The sequence below is a fragment of the Kwoniella mangroviensis genome (assembly GCF_000507465.2).
Source record: "Kwoniella mangroviensis CBS 8507 chromosome 1 map unlocalized Ctg01, whole genome shotgun sequence".
Taxonomy (NCBI): Eukaryota; Fungi; Basidiomycota; class Tremellomycetes; order Tremellales; family Cryptococcaceae; genus Kwoniella; species Kwoniella mangrovensis.
The window spans coordinates 10,734,079-10,755,131 of record NW_027062533.1 but is presented as its reverse complement, the minus strand read 5'-3'; the positions used below and the strand labels follow the sequence as shown (position 1 = coordinate 10,755,131).

General features: G+C 44.4%; 9 protein-coding genes across 9 annotated transcripts; 3 read left to right on the top strand and 6 right to left on the bottom strand.

Annotated features, from left to right (window-relative positions):
- Positions 1–68: 68 nt before the first annotated feature.
- On the bottom strand, positions 69–662 carry I203_104079 (uncharacterized protein; the record flags this gene model as incomplete). Its single annotated transcript, XM_019149646.1, has 3 exons — positions 69–280; positions 458–519; positions 604–662. 3 exons carry the CDS (start codon positions 660–662, stop codon positions 69–71), a joined length of 333 nt encoding a protein of 110 aa, XP_019001189.1.
- A 348-nt stretch (positions 663–1,010) lies between these two features.
- Positions 1,011–2,958, top strand: I203_104078 (uncharacterized protein; the record flags this gene model as incomplete). The annotated part of the gene is made up of 4 exons (XM_019149645.1): positions 1,011–1,511; positions 1,587–1,704; positions 1,830–2,677; positions 2,797–2,958. The coding sequence occupies 4 exons, from the start codon at positions 1,011–1,013 to the stop codon at positions 2,956–2,958; spliced, it is 1,629 nt and encodes a 542-aa protein (XP_019001188.1).
- Positions 2,959–3,096: 138 nt separating this feature from the next.
- On the bottom strand, positions 3,097–5,177 carry I203_104077 (mitochondrial 37S ribosomal protein mS47; the record flags this gene model as incomplete). The annotated part of the gene is made up of 7 exons (XM_019149644.1): positions 3,097–3,584; positions 3,672–4,096; positions 4,165–4,357; positions 4,467–4,592; positions 4,682–4,763; positions 4,842–4,955; positions 5,010–5,177. 7 exons carry the CDS (start codon positions 5,175–5,177, stop codon positions 3,097–3,099), a joined length of 1,596 nt encoding a protein of 531 aa, XP_019001187.1.
- A 458-nt stretch (positions 5,178–5,635) lies between these two features.
- I203_104076 (uncharacterized protein) lies at positions 5,636–12,326 on the top strand (the record flags this gene model as incomplete). The annotated part of the gene is made up of 22 exons (XM_065517461.1): positions 5,636–5,717; positions 5,777–5,809; positions 5,884–5,921; positions 5,985–6,083; positions 6,141–6,247; positions 6,302–6,339; positions 6,389–6,814; positions 6,870–8,505; positions 8,568–8,833; positions 8,884–9,104; positions 9,158–9,334; positions 9,391–9,698; positions 9,763–10,033; positions 10,099–11,095; positions 11,250–11,390; positions 11,461–11,508; positions 11,579–11,676; positions 11,749–11,834; positions 11,896–11,915; positions 11,977–12,045; positions 12,115–12,132; positions 12,202–12,326. 22 exons carry the CDS (start codon positions 5,636–5,638, stop codon positions 12,324–12,326), a joined length of 5,304 nt encoding a protein of 1,767 aa, XP_065374279.1.
- A 448-nt stretch (positions 12,327–12,774) lies between these two features.
- I203_104075 (uncharacterized protein) lies at positions 12,775–13,579 on the bottom strand (the record flags this gene model as incomplete). The annotated part of the gene is made up of 3 exons (XM_019149642.1): positions 12,775–12,948; positions 13,123–13,415; positions 13,483–13,579. The coding sequence occupies 3 exons, from the start codon at positions 13,577–13,579 to the stop codon at positions 12,775–12,777; spliced, it is 564 nt and encodes a 187-aa protein (XP_019001185.1).
- A 280-nt stretch (positions 13,580–13,859) lies between these two features.
- I203_104074 (methionine aminopeptidase, type I) lies at positions 13,860–15,300 on the top strand (the record flags this gene model as incomplete). The annotated part of the gene is made up of 7 exons (XM_065517460.1): positions 13,860–14,177; positions 14,266–14,398; positions 14,468–14,483; positions 14,543–14,749; positions 14,831–14,928; positions 15,039–15,157; positions 15,223–15,300. 7 exons carry the CDS (start codon positions 13,860–13,862, stop codon positions 15,298–15,300), a joined length of 969 nt encoding a protein of 322 aa, XP_065374278.1.
- A 128-nt stretch (positions 15,301–15,428) lies between these two features.
- Positions 15,429–17,667, bottom strand: I203_104073 (uncharacterized protein; the record flags this gene model as incomplete). The annotated part of the gene is made up of 15 exons (XM_019149640.2): positions 15,429–15,451; positions 15,530–15,615; positions 15,685–15,764; positions 15,846–15,926; positions 16,027–16,164; positions 16,235–16,394; positions 16,520–16,620; positions 16,688–16,714; positions 16,797–16,815; positions 16,887–16,971; positions 17,096–17,141; positions 17,205–17,321; positions 17,392–17,425; positions 17,499–17,531; positions 17,606–17,667. 15 exons carry the CDS (start codon positions 17,665–17,667, stop codon positions 15,429–15,431), a joined length of 1,092 nt encoding a protein of 363 aa, XP_019001183.2.
- A 452-nt stretch (positions 17,668–18,119) lies between these two features.
- On the bottom strand, positions 18,120–19,177 carry I203_104072 (uncharacterized protein; the record flags this gene model as incomplete). The annotated part of the gene is made up of 6 exons (XM_019149639.1): positions 18,120–18,328; positions 18,451–18,569; positions 18,654–18,681; positions 18,748–18,858; positions 18,984–18,993; positions 19,049–19,177. The coding sequence occupies 6 exons, from the start codon at positions 19,175–19,177 to the stop codon at positions 18,120–18,122; spliced, it is 606 nt and encodes a 201-aa protein (XP_019001182.1).
- A 346-nt stretch (positions 19,178–19,523) lies between these two features.
- On the bottom strand, positions 19,524–20,708 carry I203_104071 (uncharacterized protein; the record flags this gene model as incomplete). The annotated part of the gene is made up of 6 exons (XM_019149638.1): positions 19,524–19,767; positions 19,893–20,003; positions 20,067–20,124; positions 20,209–20,307; positions 20,436–20,536; positions 20,614–20,708. 6 exons carry the CDS (start codon positions 20,706–20,708, stop codon positions 19,524–19,526), a joined length of 708 nt encoding a protein of 235 aa, XP_019001181.1.
- Between the last annotated feature and the right edge of the window lie 345 nt (positions 20,709–21,053).

Genomic DNA, 21,053 nt, shown 5'->3' with positions numbered 1-21,053 from the left:
TTGAAAGTGAACAATCCCATAATGAACCCGATTGATCGATTGATCGATCTATCCCCACTTAGTTAATCCTACAACTCCAATCTCCCTTTCTGACCCCCTACAGCACTTTTCACCCTGCCAATCTGAGCCAGTATATACGCCTTGATGGGAGCCAATACCTCGACGGTCTCATCGCCGTAGACGTAGTATGACCATCTCCTCGAAAGGTAGGCGACATGCGATGGGAAGTAGGTGTATAGTGAGAACCAGATTAGGAGTGTGACGAGGGAGAGGACGGTCACTGAGTGACAATGATATGATGGTCAGTATGACATATATGTATATATGTATATATGTTTCAAATCGATTCAGCAGCGATGAAGGATATGATGATATGGAGGTATGTTCACAACGTTGTACCACAGAGCTAATCCTCCATGAAATGAGGTCAAGCAAACATGGACACAAAATCACTCACATATCAGAGCTTTCTCCCATGGCTGCATCATACTAGTAGCAAAAGTCGATTCTATCCATATTCTGTGATGATAGAGAGAAAAGTATCAGAGACGCTATTGGTGAACAATGTCGAGATGCAGAGATGTAGAGACGTATGTCACTCACCGTTGATTCCAGATCAGACGACGTATACCTGGAGGAGGTCTAGGAGGGTAATGAGGCATTTCGAGGTGTTTCTGAGTTTGTGATTTCTAGGCTGGATTGTCTACCTATGATGGGGTTGCTTCAGGATATTCTCGTAGGGACAGTATTATGGAACGGGGATCTATATATTGTAATGAACGATGGGATCGAACTGAAAGAAAGAGAAAAGTGAGAAATGACAATAACAATCCTTCGGGTCTGTGCGAAGTGACTTTTGATCGCGTCGCGTGAGATCCAATCCATTCGATATCATTTCATCTCTCTGTCTTTTCACCGTCTTCTTGTCTAATAAGCATTGTCTTCCTCACCACCAACAACAAAACAAGGCTTAGCTCCGGCCTGCTACTGCCAGAGTGACCCACATCATGATGACCAGTACTCTCGAAATGCTGTTATCAACATCCCCGGCTCCAAGCTTGATCTACCTCCATCATCCTCATCATTCCTTCACTTCCTTGCCCCTTCCTTCGTTCTCAACTTCCTCTTCTTCAAGTACGAGTTCGAGCACGAATACACTTTTCAAGATAGATACGGTCGAGTACAATACTCCCAGACTCTTTTTTTCTGGTATATTGAATAAGCTAGACCCCATTGGAGAGGGTCAAGAGGAAATACAGACCTTTGATGGATTTGCGCAGAGACTGAAATTGTGGAATCAAGCTTCGACTTCTGCGAGTACGAGTAAAGGGAAGGGTAAAGCAAAGGCCAAAGCTAGTCCTGGTACAAAAGTGAACGGGAATGGTACGAATGGTCATCTGGAAGAACAGGATGAACACAGTAGAATCATCGTACTGTTGATCACTAGAGCCGAGAGATTGAGGCTGGTATTTGGGAATGGATGGAGTTTGATGACTCGTTTAGCTGAACTTGTAAGTCGAGCCCGACCTCTTACGGACGCTACAGTAGAGTATAGACGAGCTAATTGAATTGGGTCTGATACATAGACTGGAGTACCTCTGTCTGTTGTACTCTGCTCGAGCTCTCCGTGGGATTATACTCGACCTATGAGAGGTGATGCTCCTGAACCTATACATGTGTATCTGCCAGCACCGACCAGGGAGGGTGAGTCAGTCTATTCGAAGCTTGATCATCTCATCTCATTACAGACCTCATAACTTCACCCCGAGTACAAAGTGGTGTCAAAATCAAATGGAACACAGCTGACTGTTTCTGTTTCTGGTATCTAGAAATCCTCTCGACACTCACACCATCCTCGCCCCACCCCTTATGGCCCCGATTCCTCGACCTGCTCCTATCAACCATCCTCTCTCTATGTTCCCCTTCGATCGAAGAGATTCAATACCTCTCTCAGTCCCTTTGGCGAATATACACCTCTACGCTCCCACCACATTATTCAATGATCCATCTCGGTCTACCATACCCTGACCCTGCCAACCCTCCGGCAGAATTGGAAATCACTATAAAGCTATTAACCGACCTCAAACATCGATTGTCTCTATCGCTCGCATCGGCTATTGAGAATTTGCTGCCTAGACAGATAGGTTCATATGAATTTACACAGGCGCTCTTGCCGAAAGTGCAAAATGGGATACCGCTCACCAGGACTTTACCTCAACCCCCCGCGATGGATTTGAGTACGGTAGAGAAGTTCCTGTTAGTTGCTGGATATACTGGGAGTTATAATCCGCCCAAATCGGATATCAGACTATTTGGACGGACGGCGGGTGTAGAAGGGAAGAGGAAAAAGGGCGGTGTGATGAGGAGAGCGGGATATGGACGAGTGAGGGTTGGGAAGGTCCCCCAACGACTCCTTGGACCCAAACCCTTCCCCATCGATCGACTGCTCGCATTGTTCTCTTCCCTTTATGCGGAACATGCCGAAAGACCAGAAGACCTGCAAGCTTCCCTCGGCGGTGAATCTTCGTCGTCAGGGGAAGAGGGAGATGATTGGTTACCTAGTGTGGCTGAGCAAAGCGCCAAAGTTGAGAGAAAGAGGAAAAGGGATAATGAGAGGGAGAAAAGATGGGATGATAGTGTGGAGGAATTAAGTATGAGTGTGAAACTTTGGGGATTGGTAAGTTGTCTTCTATACCATCTTGAACTATAAATTACGGCTCTAAGTATTACTATTTGCTCAAAATGAAAAAATGAATACGGTCTGAGCTGATATACCTAACCTCACTCACTTTTTAGATACCTCAACTTGAATCCCAAGGATTACTTAAACGTATATCTCCAATTGATAGATTGGATAATATCATGATTCGTTGTGAGATCAACTATGATACTGCGAAGAATTTGGCAAAGGACTTGAAATTCAATTTGGATGAATATCTATATGAAGCTGTAATGTGATGTTGTTAGATAGAATGACTTATATCATTTTAGCAAATTTGATTGTTCGCGGTATTTGATTGAAGAGATTAACTATTGTTGTAAATTGGATGTACTTTATCTACCAAATGCATATCTATCTCCCTCTTACTAAAACTATTATTTCCACTCTAGATAACCCTGTTTATCCTTCTTACATCTTCTTTGTACTACGTCCCTCACTCTATCTTCAATCTCCTTTCTCCTCTGGCCTTGAGGTGATCCATGATTCTCTACGAATTGAGAAACGAGTTCCTGTTCAGTTAATGCAAAAGCACCTGATCCAGGTGAATATCCATCAACTGATGATCGTATATCTGATTCAGAAGGTAAACCGAATTTTCTAAATTGGTTCCAACTACTATCCCTTCCTGAATCGAGTTTGGATGCTGAGGATGGTACAAGTTCTAATTCCGGTTGACCCTCCGATGGTTTACCGGGATAGAAATTCTTGGTTATTTCCCCTAAAGACAATTTAGGATCTGATAAGTCCCCTGGGATCCACTCTGGTGCGGTCTTCGATCTGTCGATCAGGACTGATGATACGCCTTTGATGAAATCGTCTGTGGATCGATGGGGCCCACAGAAAGCTGTTGCCATTGAAATATCTACGAGACAATCACAAGAAGTATCATTAGCACACTTGTGATTCTAAAATCAGACATCTTCTATATCTTGACGTCACTTCCACTCACCATTTAATAAAGTCCTGTCCAGTCTTCTTGCCTCCTTAGCTTTTCTATACCCTGTCAAAGCAACAGCCGTACTAGTCGGACTCCTCTGGTTCAAAATATCCTGTTGAGCTTTAGCCCACTTCTTCGTATCTTCACTCAAACTCTCATCGCTCTGAGCTTTGGTCAGGGCTTTGTCGATCTCAGGAATGGATTTGAGACTGAAGGTCTTATCGAGGAATTCCCGAATTTCACCTTTGATATTTGAATATCCATCTGGGTTTGTCTTCGACGATTCTCCTTCCGAAGAGCTTGATGATGGGCTGGAAGTGTATGAAGAGACGATGGAAGATATTTGTTGTGGGGTTGGAGAATCGAGTGAAGTGATCTCGTTAATTATTGTTGGAAGGAGATTGGGAGTAACGTAATGTGTTGCTATACCCAATTCACTATTGAATAGCTTTAGCTTCAGATCGACGATGACGATGATACTTTCGAAAAAGCTGAGCATACTCACTATACTGCTCTACCGTATAATTCCTGTCCAGTCACTGCTAACCACGCTCCAATCGCTCCGTCAAGTTGAGCGAGATAGTAATTGGCCCCTACGTCTGGAGCGTATCCGATTTTGGTCTCTGGCATGGCGAAGATAGTGCGTGGGGTTGCGATTCGAATGTTAGCTGGAAGGGAGAGACCGGCACCACCACCCACTGATGGACATCATCAGCATTACTTGATCACGGTCAAGTAGAACATATACAACTTGTCTTTGCGTGATGGCTCGGAAAGGGGATACGAAGTGAATATCGGAAGACTCACTAGTCACACCATCAATCACAGCTACATAAGGTTTACCCAATCTACCCAATGTCCAGTTCAACTCAAATTCGGATTTGAAGAATGGTAAAGCTGTATCTTTTCCTTCTTTCAGATCCAGTACGAGTTCTGATAGCACAACCAAGTCAGCTCACCCGAAATCCTTCACCCTAGTTTATTCAGCTGAAGCTGACTGATTGGTTGGTATTCAGACTTACGTTTCACATCACCGCCTGCACAGAAAGCTCGCTGATCTCCTGTACCTATTATGACTTTACATGATTCCAACTCTCGCCAGTTCTGAAGATATGACCGAGACCACGATCAGTACGTAGTCCTGTTCTCGCGATAGTACAGAACAGAGAAGATATAACCTACCTTGATTTTCTTCGACAACAGGTCGATCATCTCCTGGTTCAACGAATTCAATTTAGACGATCGATTGAGTTTGTATAATCTAGCATTATGGTGCGATTCGAACAACACCAAGTCCTATACAGAGGGTCAGCTCGTTCACGAGAGGATTGGAGTGGAGGAAGAGCTTACATCATGAGGAGAAGACATCTTGCTTGAAGTGGCTTTGTTGTTGGAGTTGGCAGAAGAAGATAAATGTCTTGAAATGGTGGATAATCGATTGGCAGCTGTGACAGAAACTCGAGAAGAGGGGCCTGCTGAGGGACCCATTCGAAGGAATAGTCGAGCGAGAGAGGACATCTGCTGATTCTAATATGATGATGTCCTTGTGTGATAGGTACGAGAAGAATATATGGGTTTTGGAATTGGTGAGGATATATGTGCAGGAGTATGTTAACTGCATGTGATTCTGAGTTGTCCTTGTTCTCATTTTCGGCAAACCTCTGTCTTGCATCCAAGCGAATGTCTCTGAGCGGAGATGGGTTCAATCTCCACCTTTAAAGCACAGATCACTCCGTCGGAGCTGACGCGTTGATCAGTTGTGATGGTGATGAATGTTACATCTTGTATCGTCGATCTTTTTGTCCTCACTACGGGTGTCTGGTTCATCAGTGTAGTGTGTAGGGTAGACAAGTGTATCTCATTGATAGGCTCATATCCAAGAGGAAGGAGTGGCTCAATTCGAGGTCGTGCAAAGCATCAATAAACCACTCGAAACAATTTGCCAAGAAAGTGTACGATTCAATCACACCGACACCATGCCGCCACTGAGTAAAGAAGAACTTTGGTCTTCAGGTAGAGATGAGACTGTAGAGGTCAACCAGAGAGCATTGATAGATAGTGAGCTTCCCCTTGTCATGCATTCAGCATTGAATGTGAAGCTGATACGACCTCTACAGAGATTCTCGCTAGATACTCAGGTGAACATACAAGTATGTACCAGCGTCTTGTGACTCGCACTTCCAAATAACCATGAAGAAGAATATACTGATGAGCTTTTGTTCAGTATTCAGAGAGCTACTACAGAATGCAGATGACGCAGGGGTCAGTTACGTAGTCTGAGCCGTTCTTTGTCGTTCTAGTAAGCTGATCTCGACATGACTATAGGCCGAACATGTACAAGTCAAATTCTACACAGCGTCAGGCTTAGAGACTCTCGAGAAAGGTGAAGGACCATCCAAGTTACCCGATGTCAAGAAAGATATGGCGAGTTCTCTTGCACATCCCAAATGACCCTAGAATTTGAGCTGACAATTGGAATAGATGCATCGATACGTCGTTACCAACGATGGTATACCTTTCAGACAACAGGACTGGCAGCGGTTGAAGAAGATCGCAGAAGGTAACCCAGACGAGGAGAAGATTGGAGCGTGAGCCGTATCCAAAAGTTATATCAGGAATAGCAGCTGACATATATTGTCCAGCTTTGGTGTCGGTTTCTATTCTCTATGGAGCGTTTGCGGTATGTCCGTACGGCAACCTATCATGTCAAAGCTGATGTGTTCGGATAGATGACCCCTTCGTCGAGTCCGGAGATAAGTGGATGGGATTTTACTGGAAAGATGGGAAAGACCAACTTCTCGCACGATCCGGTGATTTACCTCCTTCGGCATCTTCGTCCACTGCAGCAGAAAAAGGTCTCACAGGCAATCCATGGACATCCTTCACAATGGGATTAAGGGAATCATCATTGCTTGAAGGGCCCTTAGATCTCGCCAGGTTCTTTATCACTAGTATAACATTCATGCGTACGGTCAGGAAGATCGATATGCTGGTCGATGGAGTGAAAGTGCTGGAAGTGGAGAAGAGCGTAAAAGGGAAAAGCAAAGTCACGAAGAAAGGGATGAAAACGAGTAGCACGAATGGGATGATGACGGTCACGGGATTGGATGCTACTGGAATGGTCATCTCTGCCAAAGTAATGCAGTGGCTTTCAGGTGGGCTTTCTTATAGGAAAGATTCTGAGCATCTGTAAGCTGATATTTTGAGAAGCTACTGGATTTACACCACCTCCTATTCCTCAAGCTATTGCTCAACTAGCTAAACCAGCTAAAGGTTTCGCCTCCATGCTTGCCTCGTCGTTCTTCGGTCGGAACTCTCCCGCTCCGACTCCTGTAGCTCCCCCACCCCCAGCACCTCCACCTGAAGATCCGTTCGAAGTGACCACTCTTCACCGGGATATACAGATATATCAAGCTGATATCAAAGTAGCTGTATCTCCAGCATTCGGCAGAGAGCTCGAACGAGCGACCAAGAAACCTCCTCCGACGAGAATGCCTGCGAGTGTAGTGTATTCAAGAGGAGAAGCGGACGAGGAAGCGAAGACGGAAGACGGCAAACCTGCCGCGAAGGACATAGGTGGAGTATTCGGTGGACTGTGTCCCCCATTGGATAGCGAGAAATCAGCCAAAGTCTTTATAGGTCAAGCTACTTCACAGACTACCGGTATTGGAGGTCATCTAGCCGCAAGGTTTATTCCAACGGTAGAACGAGAATCGATCGATTTGGTAGATAGACATGTGTCTCACTGGAACAAAGAACTGTTATGGGTCGGTGGATACCTCTCACGGATGATCTACGAGCTCGAGCTACAAGAAATTCGACAATCATGGCTTCAGACCTCGGTAGAGGATAAGGGGAAACGAGAACAGCTGCTCAAGCGAGGTTTGCACGCCTTACGGTTTTTCACTTTCAAGACTACTACACCTTCTAATGTTGTAGGTCAAGAGATGGAATCCGCTTTCTATGGTTGTGCGAGCGATAATCGAAGTTTTCCAATCATATCGATTGATGGTATCTTACCCATCAGCGAAGTCAGGATGCCAAATGCGGATCTCCAGAAATTTTTACCTGATTTACCGGTAGTTACCCCCTCAGCGATTGAAGAAGCGCCTAAGTCGATTGCCCGATTACGTGAGAGATCGTTACTTAGGGATGTGACTTTCGATGATGTAGTCAAGCAATTGAATGACCGACCGTTGACGGAGAAAGAGATGATAGATTGTCTGACGTGGTGGCAAGGTGTAGCTAGTTCGGATTCGATAAACTCAGCTATTCGACGCAAATTGGTTGATGCGGCGATCCTCATACAGGAAAATGGAAAGGTCTTACCGTTGTCTACTGTTCAAACTTTCGTCAAACCTCATAATGCTGTCATACCACCTGATATGCCTTTACCGCCCCACACTCTACCTTATACTATCACCAAAAATCTCAAAGCGAACTCGATATACAATATCTTTGGGTGGACCGAGCTCTCCGTCTTGCAGTATATCACTTTCCTCGTTAATCCACCTATGTCTAACGATACTCAAGCTACTCCAGAAACGGACATTCGAGTCTCAGCGGATTTTTCAGAAAAGGTACTCGGTATGCTTGGTAGAGCATGGGCGAATTTGGCTGCCAATCAGCAAACTGCAATCGCCCTTGAATTGAAGGATATACCTTGCATACCGACTAAAGCCGGATTCAAGAAACCAGGAGAAGCATATTTCGAGAAGAACCTCTTATTCGATGATTTACCTACGATAGCTTTACCGAAAGGTACAGCCATCAAAGGTGGTATGGAAAAGATGCTCCTTGCGATCGGTGTTAGGAAGACTGTAGATCTGCAGTTGGTTTTCTCGAGGTAAGCTTTGTTAAGCGGCTCTGCACGTCAATACATTCACATAGCTGATATACAGAGTATAGATTGGTAGGAGGCGGTTCATGGACTTGTCAAGATCTCATGAAATACCTTGTTTCGGTGAAAGATAGTTTATCGGACGAAGAGATGAAAAGGCTTAAGATGACTGCCGCGTTCCCACTTGAAATTGAAGCTCCGGAGGGTGAAAGTCAGAAGACTGTAGTCAGACAAAAGCCCCATCAGCTTTATGAACCTACAGAAGCTATGCGTAATTTGGGTTTGCCACTGTTGGATTGGGGTGAAGGCAAATGGAGATCAAACTCGGAGGAAGGTAAGCTCATCCATATGAATAAGGGTTGTACGCAGCTGATGGTATTGAAGCGAAAATGCTCTTTACGCTTGGCCTGAGACGTTTCCCGCCTATTGATGTTCTTTTGGGTATCGCGGCTGGAAGACCACCTGCGAATGACAAAGCGTTACAATATTTACTGGCGAATATACATAATCATTATCCCATGTTCAAGTCAGAAGCTTTTTCTGGTGTGGCTTTCATCCCTGCTGTTACCTATATTGGAGATCATATATTAGCAAAACCTGGTCAAGTGAGCTATGCAGTGCGGAGTACGTTATTGACCATGGCTGATCACATATATAGGTATTTACCAATCCTCAATGCTCGATCTTGGGATTTTCGGTCGCACAACCTATCGGCGCTGCACCTGAAAATGCAGTCAAGTTAGGTATACAGAGTGATCCACCAATGAGTCAGCTTGTCGAAGCGCTCAAAGCGAATGTGACGAGAGATACTGATAAGGCAAGGAAGATTTTCGATGTAAGCCGTCTCTTTCCTTGCAATAATTCGGAGATACAGCTTACTCTTTGCTTCAGTATATGTCTACTCGACTAGGTCATTCGTTATCGTCGTCGATAGATTCTCTCCGATCCTTTGCTTTCATCCCTGTCAAAACTACCAATGGCGACATCAGTTTCTACAGGCCCACGCAAGTTTATTTTGTAGCCAAGGAAGGAGGTGAAGATTTGTATAAATCAGCTTTCACTTTCGTCGATTTTGGTGATAGGGCGAACATCTTTTTGAGGTACTGTGGGGTACGATCAGAACCTAGTGTAAGGGATATTGCACAATTGTTGATGAATGAGCCTGGAAGAATGCTTGAACAAGCTGGTTCGGCTGAAAGGTAAGCTATCTGGCCCATAGGTCGTCGTCCGGTCAACAGCTTACGATTTACCTATATCATGTAGATATCTCGAACAATTACGTTTACTTGCTGCGAACTGGACGATATTCGATACTCCAACTAGAACAGCTATGAAGACCGCGCCTTTCCTCCTTGCTTCGCAACGTGTACCTTCGCGCAAATCAACCAAGAAGCTGTTGAACTCCTGGACCGGCGGGAACGAAGACACTGAATATGAAAGAGAGTGGGTTTTGTGTAAAGCTGCGGATGTCTCGGTCGTGGACAGCGTAACGATGTTACAGTATTTTGGACAATATATCCTTGCTGCGCCAGAGGTGAGACAGCTTCACGTGTGTTGGCGATCTGGGCCGCAGTAAGCTGATGCCTTTGCCAATTGCAGGAACACATCCTCGAAAATTTCTATGCCTCTCTTGGTGCTCGACAACTCTCATCTTTCGTCAGGCGACAATACATTTCGGACACACCGTCCACTATCCCATCCGACCATGCTCAGGCATTACGTCGACATGTCCTAGAACGCTTGACAATCTTCTTGGCGGAAGCTCGAAGGAAACAATCCGAATACTCTTCTGACCAATTATCAAAAGAAGGTAATTTCACTATTCAAGAAGTCCGAGAATTGAAAGTGAAATATACATATAAGAATGGTCGTAACGAGCATCATCATTACGAGACACTTTATGCTACTGCATCGAGAGGTAGAGGTAAAGCGATAATCTTGACTATATCAACTACAGCTCAAATGGACGATTACGACATTGCTTCAGCACTCTGTGATATCCTACTCAAATCGCCTAAGGCCGATGATGCGCTTTTACTTTACTCCATCTTATCTACTCCGCTCATGGCTTTGAAGAAGAGGGGCTTCAATGTGGATAGGATATTTAATCAGCAGAAAGAGGAGAAATTGAGAATCCAAGCTGAACGCAAGAGAGATAAAGAGAAAGCTGCGAGTGAAGCGGCTAATGAAACTGCTTTGACTACTACCAAGAGATCATCTACGGGTGATTTGGATGATACGAGTAGTATCACTTCTTCGACAACTGCAATTGATTCTGAAGGAAGTACGAATCCGAATTCGAACACGAGGAAACATTCAATGGGTGGATTATTGGATAAGTTCAAGAATAGATCAAGTATGATCAAGTCTCCTTCCTCCACTTCAACTGCGCCTGGGCAGGGTATAGGCGAAAATATTATGAATCAATTGCAAGGATGGGGAAATACTGCTAGATCCGGTGGACCCGGGACTAGTTCGAGTCATAGTACCAATGGCATGCCTGGGGCATTCAATGCTATTGGAAGTGGAAGTGGGGCGATGAAGGGTTCTGCGCCGAGTTGGTCGACTAAGCAACCTACGGATCTGAATAATATACGTGAGTCATCTCTTCATTTCTGATCATACTTCATAAACTTCTTTAAGAGAATGGCTATCTCATAGTCGATTTGGTTAAAAATGGATATCACTTTGATTTTTCTTTTGCTTCGAAAAAAAAGGTCGGAAAACAACTGATCATCTCTTATGTATAGGAAACACCGTCCAAAAGGCTCTTGATGCCTCGAGACCCGAGAAGGGAACACAAATCAACGATTCTAGACAGGCCGTCAGGGATGTATCAGAAAGTCAGGATACTTATTGCGATACCACTGCTCAGGCGGATATCGTTTTGGGTAAGTGACGTGCTTCAGCTGAGTCACTAAATGAGGTAGACAAGCTGATTGTATCTGACTTATCGTGTAGTACCAGGCGCCGGGGAAAGAGGAGGATTGAATATCTGGGTACCAAGAGGTACGTTGATGAATGGACCCTGTCCTTGACCGAGGCATGGCGCTGAACGAAAGTGTATCCGTTCATATAGATGTACCGGACCAAGCAGGATTCCTCATAGGCGATAAGATGGATGCTTGTTATCGATTCTCAATCCAAATCTTACTACCTATCTGTCAAGTTTTTAATGTAAGTTCGAACAGCTGTTGTACGACCACACCCAAGTGATGATAGCTGATTGCATGGATAATCTTGATGTAGCTCGCTCCACCCGTAATGAATGTCTTCTGGGATCATGCGGGTCCATTGATAGCTTTCAATAAGGGAGGAACGATCTTCTGTAACGCGTGAATCAGACTTCTACATTTCAGTCATTGACCTAGCTGATGAGTGATTTTGCCTATATAGGAGATACTATCAAGCTTGGCGTGAGTTAGCTGGGAAGAATGGGTTGAAAACTCTTCAATAAGCTGACGATATGAATTATAGATGACGATCAGATCATCCGTGGACAAAGACACGAAGCTCTCATCTCATGGTATTTCAGTATCGCACATGGTGAGCTCCATGCTCTATCTTCAAGCAGGTAAGTAACGAAACAGCTGACCAGTGGACTGTGATGCATAGAACTCGCTCACAATCTAGGTAAGCTTCTCTTGCAAATGCTATATGAAGAGCAAAAACTGATATGGCTGGATCTTAACGTATGCACAGAATCCGCCCATAATTCGGCTCACGAGTTCTACTTCTCAAGTATCGCGGAAGAGTATTTGATCAAATTCATAGAGCTGTTGGCTAGATCTCAAAGGGATCTGGCACAACAACACTTGTTAGATTAGTTTAGATCAATCTAGTTTATGGTATGTCGAGGTGTCTGAGCAAATGAAGTCGGAGGGAGGGAACGGACTTGAGCATGTTCAGTGAATATTTGATAGATCATGTTTACATATATACAGATGGATGATGACCATGTTTTCATGTTGTATTTATATTATACTCTACGGTATTTGTATAAAGTAAGAATTATACTTGATTATGTTATTACTTGTGTTATCTATATGCAGGGTGTCATGATTCTATAAACATACAGGGTATCTATCACCTTGTAATCGTGTATCTCTACATTACATCTTTACGTCGTTATGTCGTTGAAGTTGATCCTGGGGTCCTGATTCCGAACGATTCCTATATTCCAATCGAAGTACTATAAAATGCACTCGGATTGTCTTGACCACGAGATAGTCTATAAAGTATCGCGAAGGTTGATACGAAATATTTCCTAGGGCTTCAACTCTTTCCTGCAGCTTTCACTTCAGCTACCACCTCCGGCCTACTCATCGAATCTTCGGGGAACAGCTCTACGCCCTCGATGATAGGTGAATTGGGAGGTTTGACAGGTCGTCCGAGTTCGTCTTTAGGCCAAAGTCCATCTTGGATCCATGAAGCTTTGAGGATTTTTATCTGGAACAAACGATCATCAGTCAGGTGTTACTCACAATGACATGAAGATGATGTTGCCGTTTTTTGTAGAGTCCAAATGCAATATGGGGAAGTGGGGATACATGGAATGGATAATGATATAAATGTGGGCGGAATAGACCTTAAGGACGGAAAGATAGAGATATTGTTACCCACAACTAACCCCAACCTCAACCCTCTCGCCAACCTCTTCCCGTCATGTAAACTCCTCGCAATCCTTCCTACACCATTCTCCCACGTCTCCTGCAGTTCCTCGCTCCCTTCTTCCTTGAGGACATCCTCCAATCGCTGTACCGCAGTGGACGTGACGTCTGAAGGGTTGATAGCTGGCAAAGGATCCGGTGGGGCTGGGACGAGGTAAGTAGCGGGTATATCACAGTTTGCAGGAGGAGTAGGGAGTTGGAGTCCAGCTAGGAAGAGACGTCGACGGTATTCAAAGAATTTGAGACCTGTTATCAGTGAATCAGGTCAGTACGTGGTCATGATACCCTTGGGAGAAGCGAGACTCGGACATACCGGTTGAAGGTATCTCCATCATCGCCTGCTGAGTGTCGGAGGTATCGCCTAAAGGGATTCGGGAAGGTCCAGCTTCTACTGAATTGCCGAACGACATGGTGTGGAACCCTTGTCTCTTCGAACACACTGACACAAGATGATCTGTGGAGGTAGAAGGAAGGAACAAGCATGACGAGGTCGATGTATCGAAATTTATTTGATCTTCTTCGGATGTCTTTGAGTATTGTTTGTGGAGACCCCACAGTTTGGTTCCTCCTCCTGTAGATTGATCCAAGTGATTCGTTCGATACCAACAAAAAGGTGAATATCATTCCATCCTGCTTTATTAACTATTATCTGCTGTACGGATAGACCATGTCGGTCCGAAGACAATCAGAATGATTCGACCGTCCCTCACCCTCCTCAATAGATTCAGCTACACCTCCGGTCCATCAAAATATGGTATCTATCCGCTCCTTCCTCCTTCATTCGCCATGACCTCCTATCCGCCTATACGACCCCTCCCCAGCTCGATACCTAGACCAGACTATGTGCCCAGCAACTTTTTCACTGCCGATTGGGGCGAGCATGATTCAGTAGATATGAAAGAAGCAGATGCGGAACAGATAGAGCTGGGCGGGGACGGTGAGAAGAGGGTCAGGGAGGCTGCGGGGATGGCTAGAGATGTATTGAAGGAGGTCGGGAAGCTGATTAGGGTGAGTGTGAGTGAGTGAAGAATTAACGAAAGGCGAGAACGGTAATAGATCCCCCTGTCATTTCTGGTTGATGATCTTGTCTGTATAGCCGGGAATAACGACCAACGAACTGGACAAAGCCGTGCACGATCTGATAGTCTCCAAAGGCGCTTATCCTAGTCCCTTGGGTTATTCAAGTTATCCAAGGAGCTGTACTACCTCGATCAATAATGTGATTGCTCGTTAGTGACTGTATAAATTCAGTTGGGGAGGAGAATTTATAGCTGACATGTATAAATGTCTGGTGATAGATGGAATACCAGATGAGTGAGCTGAGAAGCATCAACCGGAACTTTGAAAGTCAGCTTATACTACGATCCGACCAGTCGTCCACTACATCCCGAAGACATAATCAACATCGATCTAACCCTGTTCTATAAAGGGTATCACGGCGATACGTCAGCAACGTTCCTTCTGCCCGAAGTGGACAAACAAGGTACAGATCTGGTTGAAGCTACGAAAGAAGCTTTGGAAGTGGGTATAAAAGCTTGTAGGCCTGGAAGGAAATATAAAGATATCGGAAAGGAGATCGAGTAAGTCAATTTGTGCGTAAGCCAGACGCCTCACTTCTTACCAGACCGTTACCCTGTTAAATTGTCATTCTGGTATCATAGGGAATTCGCAAAAAGACATGGCTTCTCAGTAAATGGACAGTTTTCGGGACATGGGATAGGTAACGTCTTTCATAGACCACCATGGATATTTCACTGTCGTGAGTTTTGCGCTCTCTTTGCTACAGGTCGAATGCGTCCACCAAAAATAGGTGTCGAAAGGTCCGTATGCGTAGTATAGCCAACTGAGCTCCAATTTTATCATCTATAGGTAACGATGAACCTGGAGAGATGGTACCTGGAGATTGTTTTACGATAGAACCCTGCTTCGTACAAGGTCGGAATTCAAGAGGGAAATTATGGGATGACGGTTGGACGATGGTCACTGAGGTGAGCTAGGTTTTGACTCAGAGGGACTCTGCGATCATAGCTGAACCAATGACTATGGATGATAGAGCGGTGCAAGATCTGCTCAATTTGAACATCAACTGCTGATAACGGAAGATGGGGTAGACGTCCTGACTCGTATATAATGCATTGCATGAATGAACCAAACACCCCAACATCAAGTCTACCGATAGAAGACGCTCGAGTGACAGGTGTTCTTATACCCATAGCATCTTAAATCTAGCACTAGTTATGTAGCTTGACTCAATGTTCATCATAATTTCGGAGGCGGACCAACTACATAACGACGGACATCAGTCGTACGACACGAGTGAAAGATCGATGAGCGATGCGAATGATGGAAGCATTACTTACTCATCACTTTAATAGCCATCTTTCCATCTTCTCCTTGACCGGCTTTGGTAGTTTCGAATGCTTTCACTGCGTCTTCCCAATCATATCTATGTTTGAATTTTTCTCAGCTCTCAAATTCATCGATAATGCCGATGGAAAGGAACAAAAAAGCTGACTTGTGTGTGATCAACGGTTTGAGATCCCTCAAACCTCTTGACACTAGGTCAATGGCCATGGGGTACACTCCCGGACCATACTGATCATCCAACCATTCTGATTAGCTGACTCTATAGCGTGATCAACCTGTATGAATGGAAGTAGAAGCTATAAGACTTACTCTGAAGCATCCTTTGACGGTTAATTCCCTATCGGCTATGATCCTCATAGGTAGATTGACATATAAAGGACCACATCCGACCTAGTCAACATCAATGACAAGTCCAAGTAAGACTCAGCCAAGATATAGCCTTGGAGATGGAAATTACGATAACCACAGTGCGAGAGGAAACGGTATTCACCTGGACATAAGTTCCTTTTCTCCGCAATAACCACATGCCAGTTTGCATACAGACTTCAGCAGCTGAACAATCAATCACCACATCAATGGACTGTATACCTCTATCGGTGATGCCAAGCGACCGTTTGATATCTTTCGCCTAAACGAATGGGTAGATGGAACGCTTCAGCATGCTCTGTGTACTTTGGGCAATTCTAGTGTCTACGTACGTGTCGTTGTGAATATACTTCTTTCGATTCTCCTTTCTCCATTCTGGAAGCTACGAATACATCACTTGCTACATATGACTTGGCGAAATCCAATCTCTGCTGTTGGACGTCAATGGCGATGACCCGACGGGCACCTAGAGCTTTGGCAACCGACATCGTCCTGAAGAACAATTACATCAACGCAAATTCTTATTCAGATCCTGACGATTCCTCGTAACAATAATGAAGATTAGATTTCTGATCCCAAGAATTGTGAGATGATCAAAGAGCATGGTTAATACCTACAATAATCCCCCTGGACCCGCACCGAACACTACTACATTTGCGGAATGAGGTAAATTGGCAATGTTGATTATGGCGTTGACAGCTACTGCTAATGGTTCCGTCTATGGTCAAGGATGATCATGATCTTAGTACTTGTCAAGATGACAGACTGAATTCGTCTCGACATACCAAAGCGCCCTCTTCCAAAGATAAAATCTACATCCAAGGAAGCAGATCGGATCAACTTCCTACACTTTCCCCTTATATGTCAAGTCTGAGTCAGGTCTTCGGGACCTACCTCAGGTAATTTATAACATCTACAAAATTAGTGGAGATCAATCAGTAAATCACACACCACGATAGAGAGCTACGTGAAGACAGTACGAACAAATCAGCCGGTAGTTTATATAGTCCCTGTAATGTCCCATCCAGACCATCTGCAGCTGCGAATCTCATCGAGTCGCAATGGTTGTCTTCATCATTGAAAGAAGAATCAGTCATTTCGTCAGTTCGCTATTCCTGACAGTAGATTCAACAGACGGCGAGAGATAAAGAAGTGGTTTCGGTTTTGTTCCAGTGAATAGATACAACACTCACATGCACCTTTTTTACAATCTCCACATCTCCCACAACCTTCGCCGGGCTATATCAAAGTGTAACACCTGTGTTACCATTCAATGTGAGAAATGGACGAAGTGTGACATACCTCTAGAGCGACTCGGTCACCAACTTTCAACCCTCTCACTTCCTCCCCCACTTGCACCACAATCCCAGAGGCTTCGTGACCTAACACAAAAGGCTCTTTCATCTTTTCTTCTCCCAGCTACAGATGACTCGACATCAGCACACTTCCTCTGGGTCATGTAGACACCAAGGGGAGACAGGCAGCTTACTAGCGCAGTGAGGTAGATATGCATATCTGATCCACTGTACCATAATCATCAACTTATAGCCTACAAAAACCAGAAAGAGCGGGAGGTGAGCTTGAGATGGGACTTACCATAATCCATTCCATTGAGGAGCAACTACCGCTCTACATTCCCAACCTCATCAGCTCCAACTCTCACCCTGAAATGATCATCATAGAATGACGGTGAGATAACCCACTCATATGGTCCAGGTCTACTCGGTCCTTTTCGTTTCTCAACCTCCAAATGCTCGATATCCATTAACTTTCATGATAGGATATCATCGCCTAGTTGAGGTAAGTTATGGGTCATTCTGTAGGATTTGGTAGATGATTTTTGTCGATTTGTAGACAGTGAAAACGATGTTGAGGGATCGTGATGGGATGATCAACGAGAGGACAAGTAGTTATTCAATCGTCAGTTGATCATATCAGTGTCCGTGTCACTCTCGTTGTTGTCTCCATCATCGCTATCGCTGTATATACGGAGATATGACGGATTGCCAAGTGGACCTGCAAAGTGGAGGTTTCAACCGAGGGTGCGAGCCAAAGAAGAGCATATAGCAGTCCGGATCTAACATGCATGGGTGATCAGAGAAAGTCTACAAAGAAGTAATGATATATATACTGTACAACAGGAATCAAAATATGTATGAAGGTGGAAGACTAGCAGATAAGATCCGAGTCTTCGATAATGCAGATGCACAGATTGCTTTAGACGATTCCTGGAACTTCGAATCCGCTTCGTGCTAATTCACTTACACCCCCTTGACTGATCTCACTCATAGCGCTGACTATCTTCTTCACTAGGTCAGATCGGATAGTAGTATCTTGTGAGCTTGGATTGGGCTCGGAAGATGCGGAGGAGGGAGATCGGAGGTAGATGTCAATCCCTGCTGGGGTGAAGAGTGTTTTGGAGAAGACTGCGATACAAAAGACAGGTGTGAGGTCAGCCTGGACAACGCGACAGGACTTTAACATAGTATATACCTGCATTTGTAGTTGTATCTATATACATAGATTAGATGATGGAAATCCCACTCACATGTGACTGCCCATTCCAATCCATTGATTTCATCTTTACCAAACCCTAATACTTCCCAATGTGAATGAACGAAAAACAAGTATGAAGATCCTTTCCAATCGAACGTAGCTGCGTTGGCGCTAGTCGAGGATACAACAGTGGTCAGTCATGGCGTCATGGCGTCATGGCGTGGATTCGGGTGTGTTGGACATCTACCAACTGACCCGGTTGTGAGAGTATCGACCCCCTTGACTATCCAACCTCATCAAGTCAGCTTGACTCACTACTTTCGATAAGGGAATGGATCATATAACTGACCTGTACTGGGTTTACTTCCCTCCGCTGCAGATTCTTTTTTATACTCAACTAGATCTTCGAACTTTGTGTGATTTTCTGTACCAGCTATAGGAGTGTAGGTGATTGTGACATCTGAAACGTATAACAATTCATCCCAAAATCAGCATTCATTCTATAAGTATACAGTAGACATGCTTGATTATCAATCTGATTTCGACATGACAGGTGTGTACGGGGTCAAGCGGTACAAAACTGACCTTTCTTTCCCTATGGAGCATCAGGAATCAGCTAAGTTCCAATACCATGGCATGATATAGCTCACCTTCCACATTGGTAAGGTGCTCCACGCGACACCCCATTTACCCATGAACCACGATCTATCGAAGGTTCCTTCCGAGAGTGAAGGGTGGGTAGAAGATGGCGGATGGATGGTGATCTCGACGGCTGACATGTTCACTGCTACTGCTGATATGGAGCGTTATATCGATACCAGGGAGAAGAGGGATAGCTATATAAGAATACAAGTATCAAGTATGGTGCGATTGGGATCTGGGCTGTTATGGCTGTTTAAATGATGGCAAGTGCATGTTGTAAACAATCAATAATCTATATAATTCAGTCAACAAAATGACGTAAAGAGGTGTCACCGACGGTTTAATTATACCATGAATGATATGTACAATATCCAACATTCACCATACCATACTATACCATAACGTATGATGCTCTTACACGATAAAGAGAAGCGAAGAGCATAACACGATGCATAATGTACAACAATCAACCAGATACATATATCATCCCTCCAAACTCCTCTTCAACCCCTCCCATAACCTCTTTTCCTCCTGTCCGTCAATCTCCCTAAACCTGATAGCAGCTTTACCTAATTCCTCAGTCATACTCTGTCCAGATATCTTTCGCGTTCTGGTCGGTGAGGGCGGAGCGGGGTACTCGTCGGGGAAGAGGGTGGAACGTGCGGATGAATGGAGGGAGCGCTGGGAAGTGAGGGAGAGGAAGGTTTGATGGGAGTGGTGATATAGACTAGATATTGAATGATGCATCAGTCAATGAGTTCAGCGTATCAACAATAGAATGAAATGAATAGGATCAAGCCATAGTGAAAGCAGTGGGATAAGCAATGAGATGCAGAACAAATTCGCGCTTACGACCACACTTGTTTATTTACAGCTTCATCTTCTGTAATACTATCCAATTCTTTGCTCTTGAAACTCTTTTTCAGGGAATATAATAAATGTGAAATATGATCTATCCTTGGCCTGATACATGACAGATCATCAGCTTTTCATTTGGTGGATGATGAGCAAAGAAAGCTGACATACTTCCATTGAGATAATCTACCTCGAGCATGCCATATCTTAGTCTTGGGATCTACCATAGCTATCAATGACATCGTACCTCATTAGCTGTACTGAATTTTGTGCTCCTCTTATTGCAACCAAGTAAAGATGAATTGATACGTACGATGGAATACATCTGAGTCGAATCTCAATGTAGGACCGTTCTGGGGGTATGTAGGAGGAAAGAGGATAATGAAGCGTAGTATTGATCCTGCGTATGGACCTATCAGTATAGTCAAGAACACCTGTCAGCATGATATCTATCCTGGTATATTCCCGAAGGAAGCGAAGCGGATGATTGTTCAACGAAAGACTTGATTCAGCGATTATGACCTCGCACAGACCACTCACCTCGATGTACGAAAAACACCCCATTCCACCTCAACAACCCTTCTCTGGAAGGCGTTATGTATATACCTTCTGGACAACCATTGGGAGCTTTGAGTGAGTTGCTGGAAATATTGGAAATATGAAATGTTAAGCTATCCACATCCCATCCCTTCACCTCCGAGTTTCAAGTCAAACTTACAACTCAATAGCCAACTCAGCAGCCAACAGCGGCGAGATATCTTGGTTGTCTACAGGAGGTTGGGGCCTAGGTGATCTAAGAGGGGAAGAGAACATGCTGTCTGGCGAGAATATAAGATTATCACGCAGTCGAGAGCTATCACGACAGGCTAGGTAATACCCATTGTTGTTGCATTCATCGATATAAGATTAAGATTGACCTGAGATTCCAGGTCGCATTGTACGGTGAGCGGTCATTTTCCGTCGGAACAGTGAACACAGGCACGATAACCCTGGTCGAGATAACGACCAGCTACGACTCGAACAGTTCAATCAGCAGAGCTATATATAACCCCATCTCGGGTGAAAGATTGATAATACGATTAATATCCTTATAAATCATCTCCTTTCTACTCGACTCGACTAGACTAGACTCAATCTCAACCTTCACCCTTACTCGTA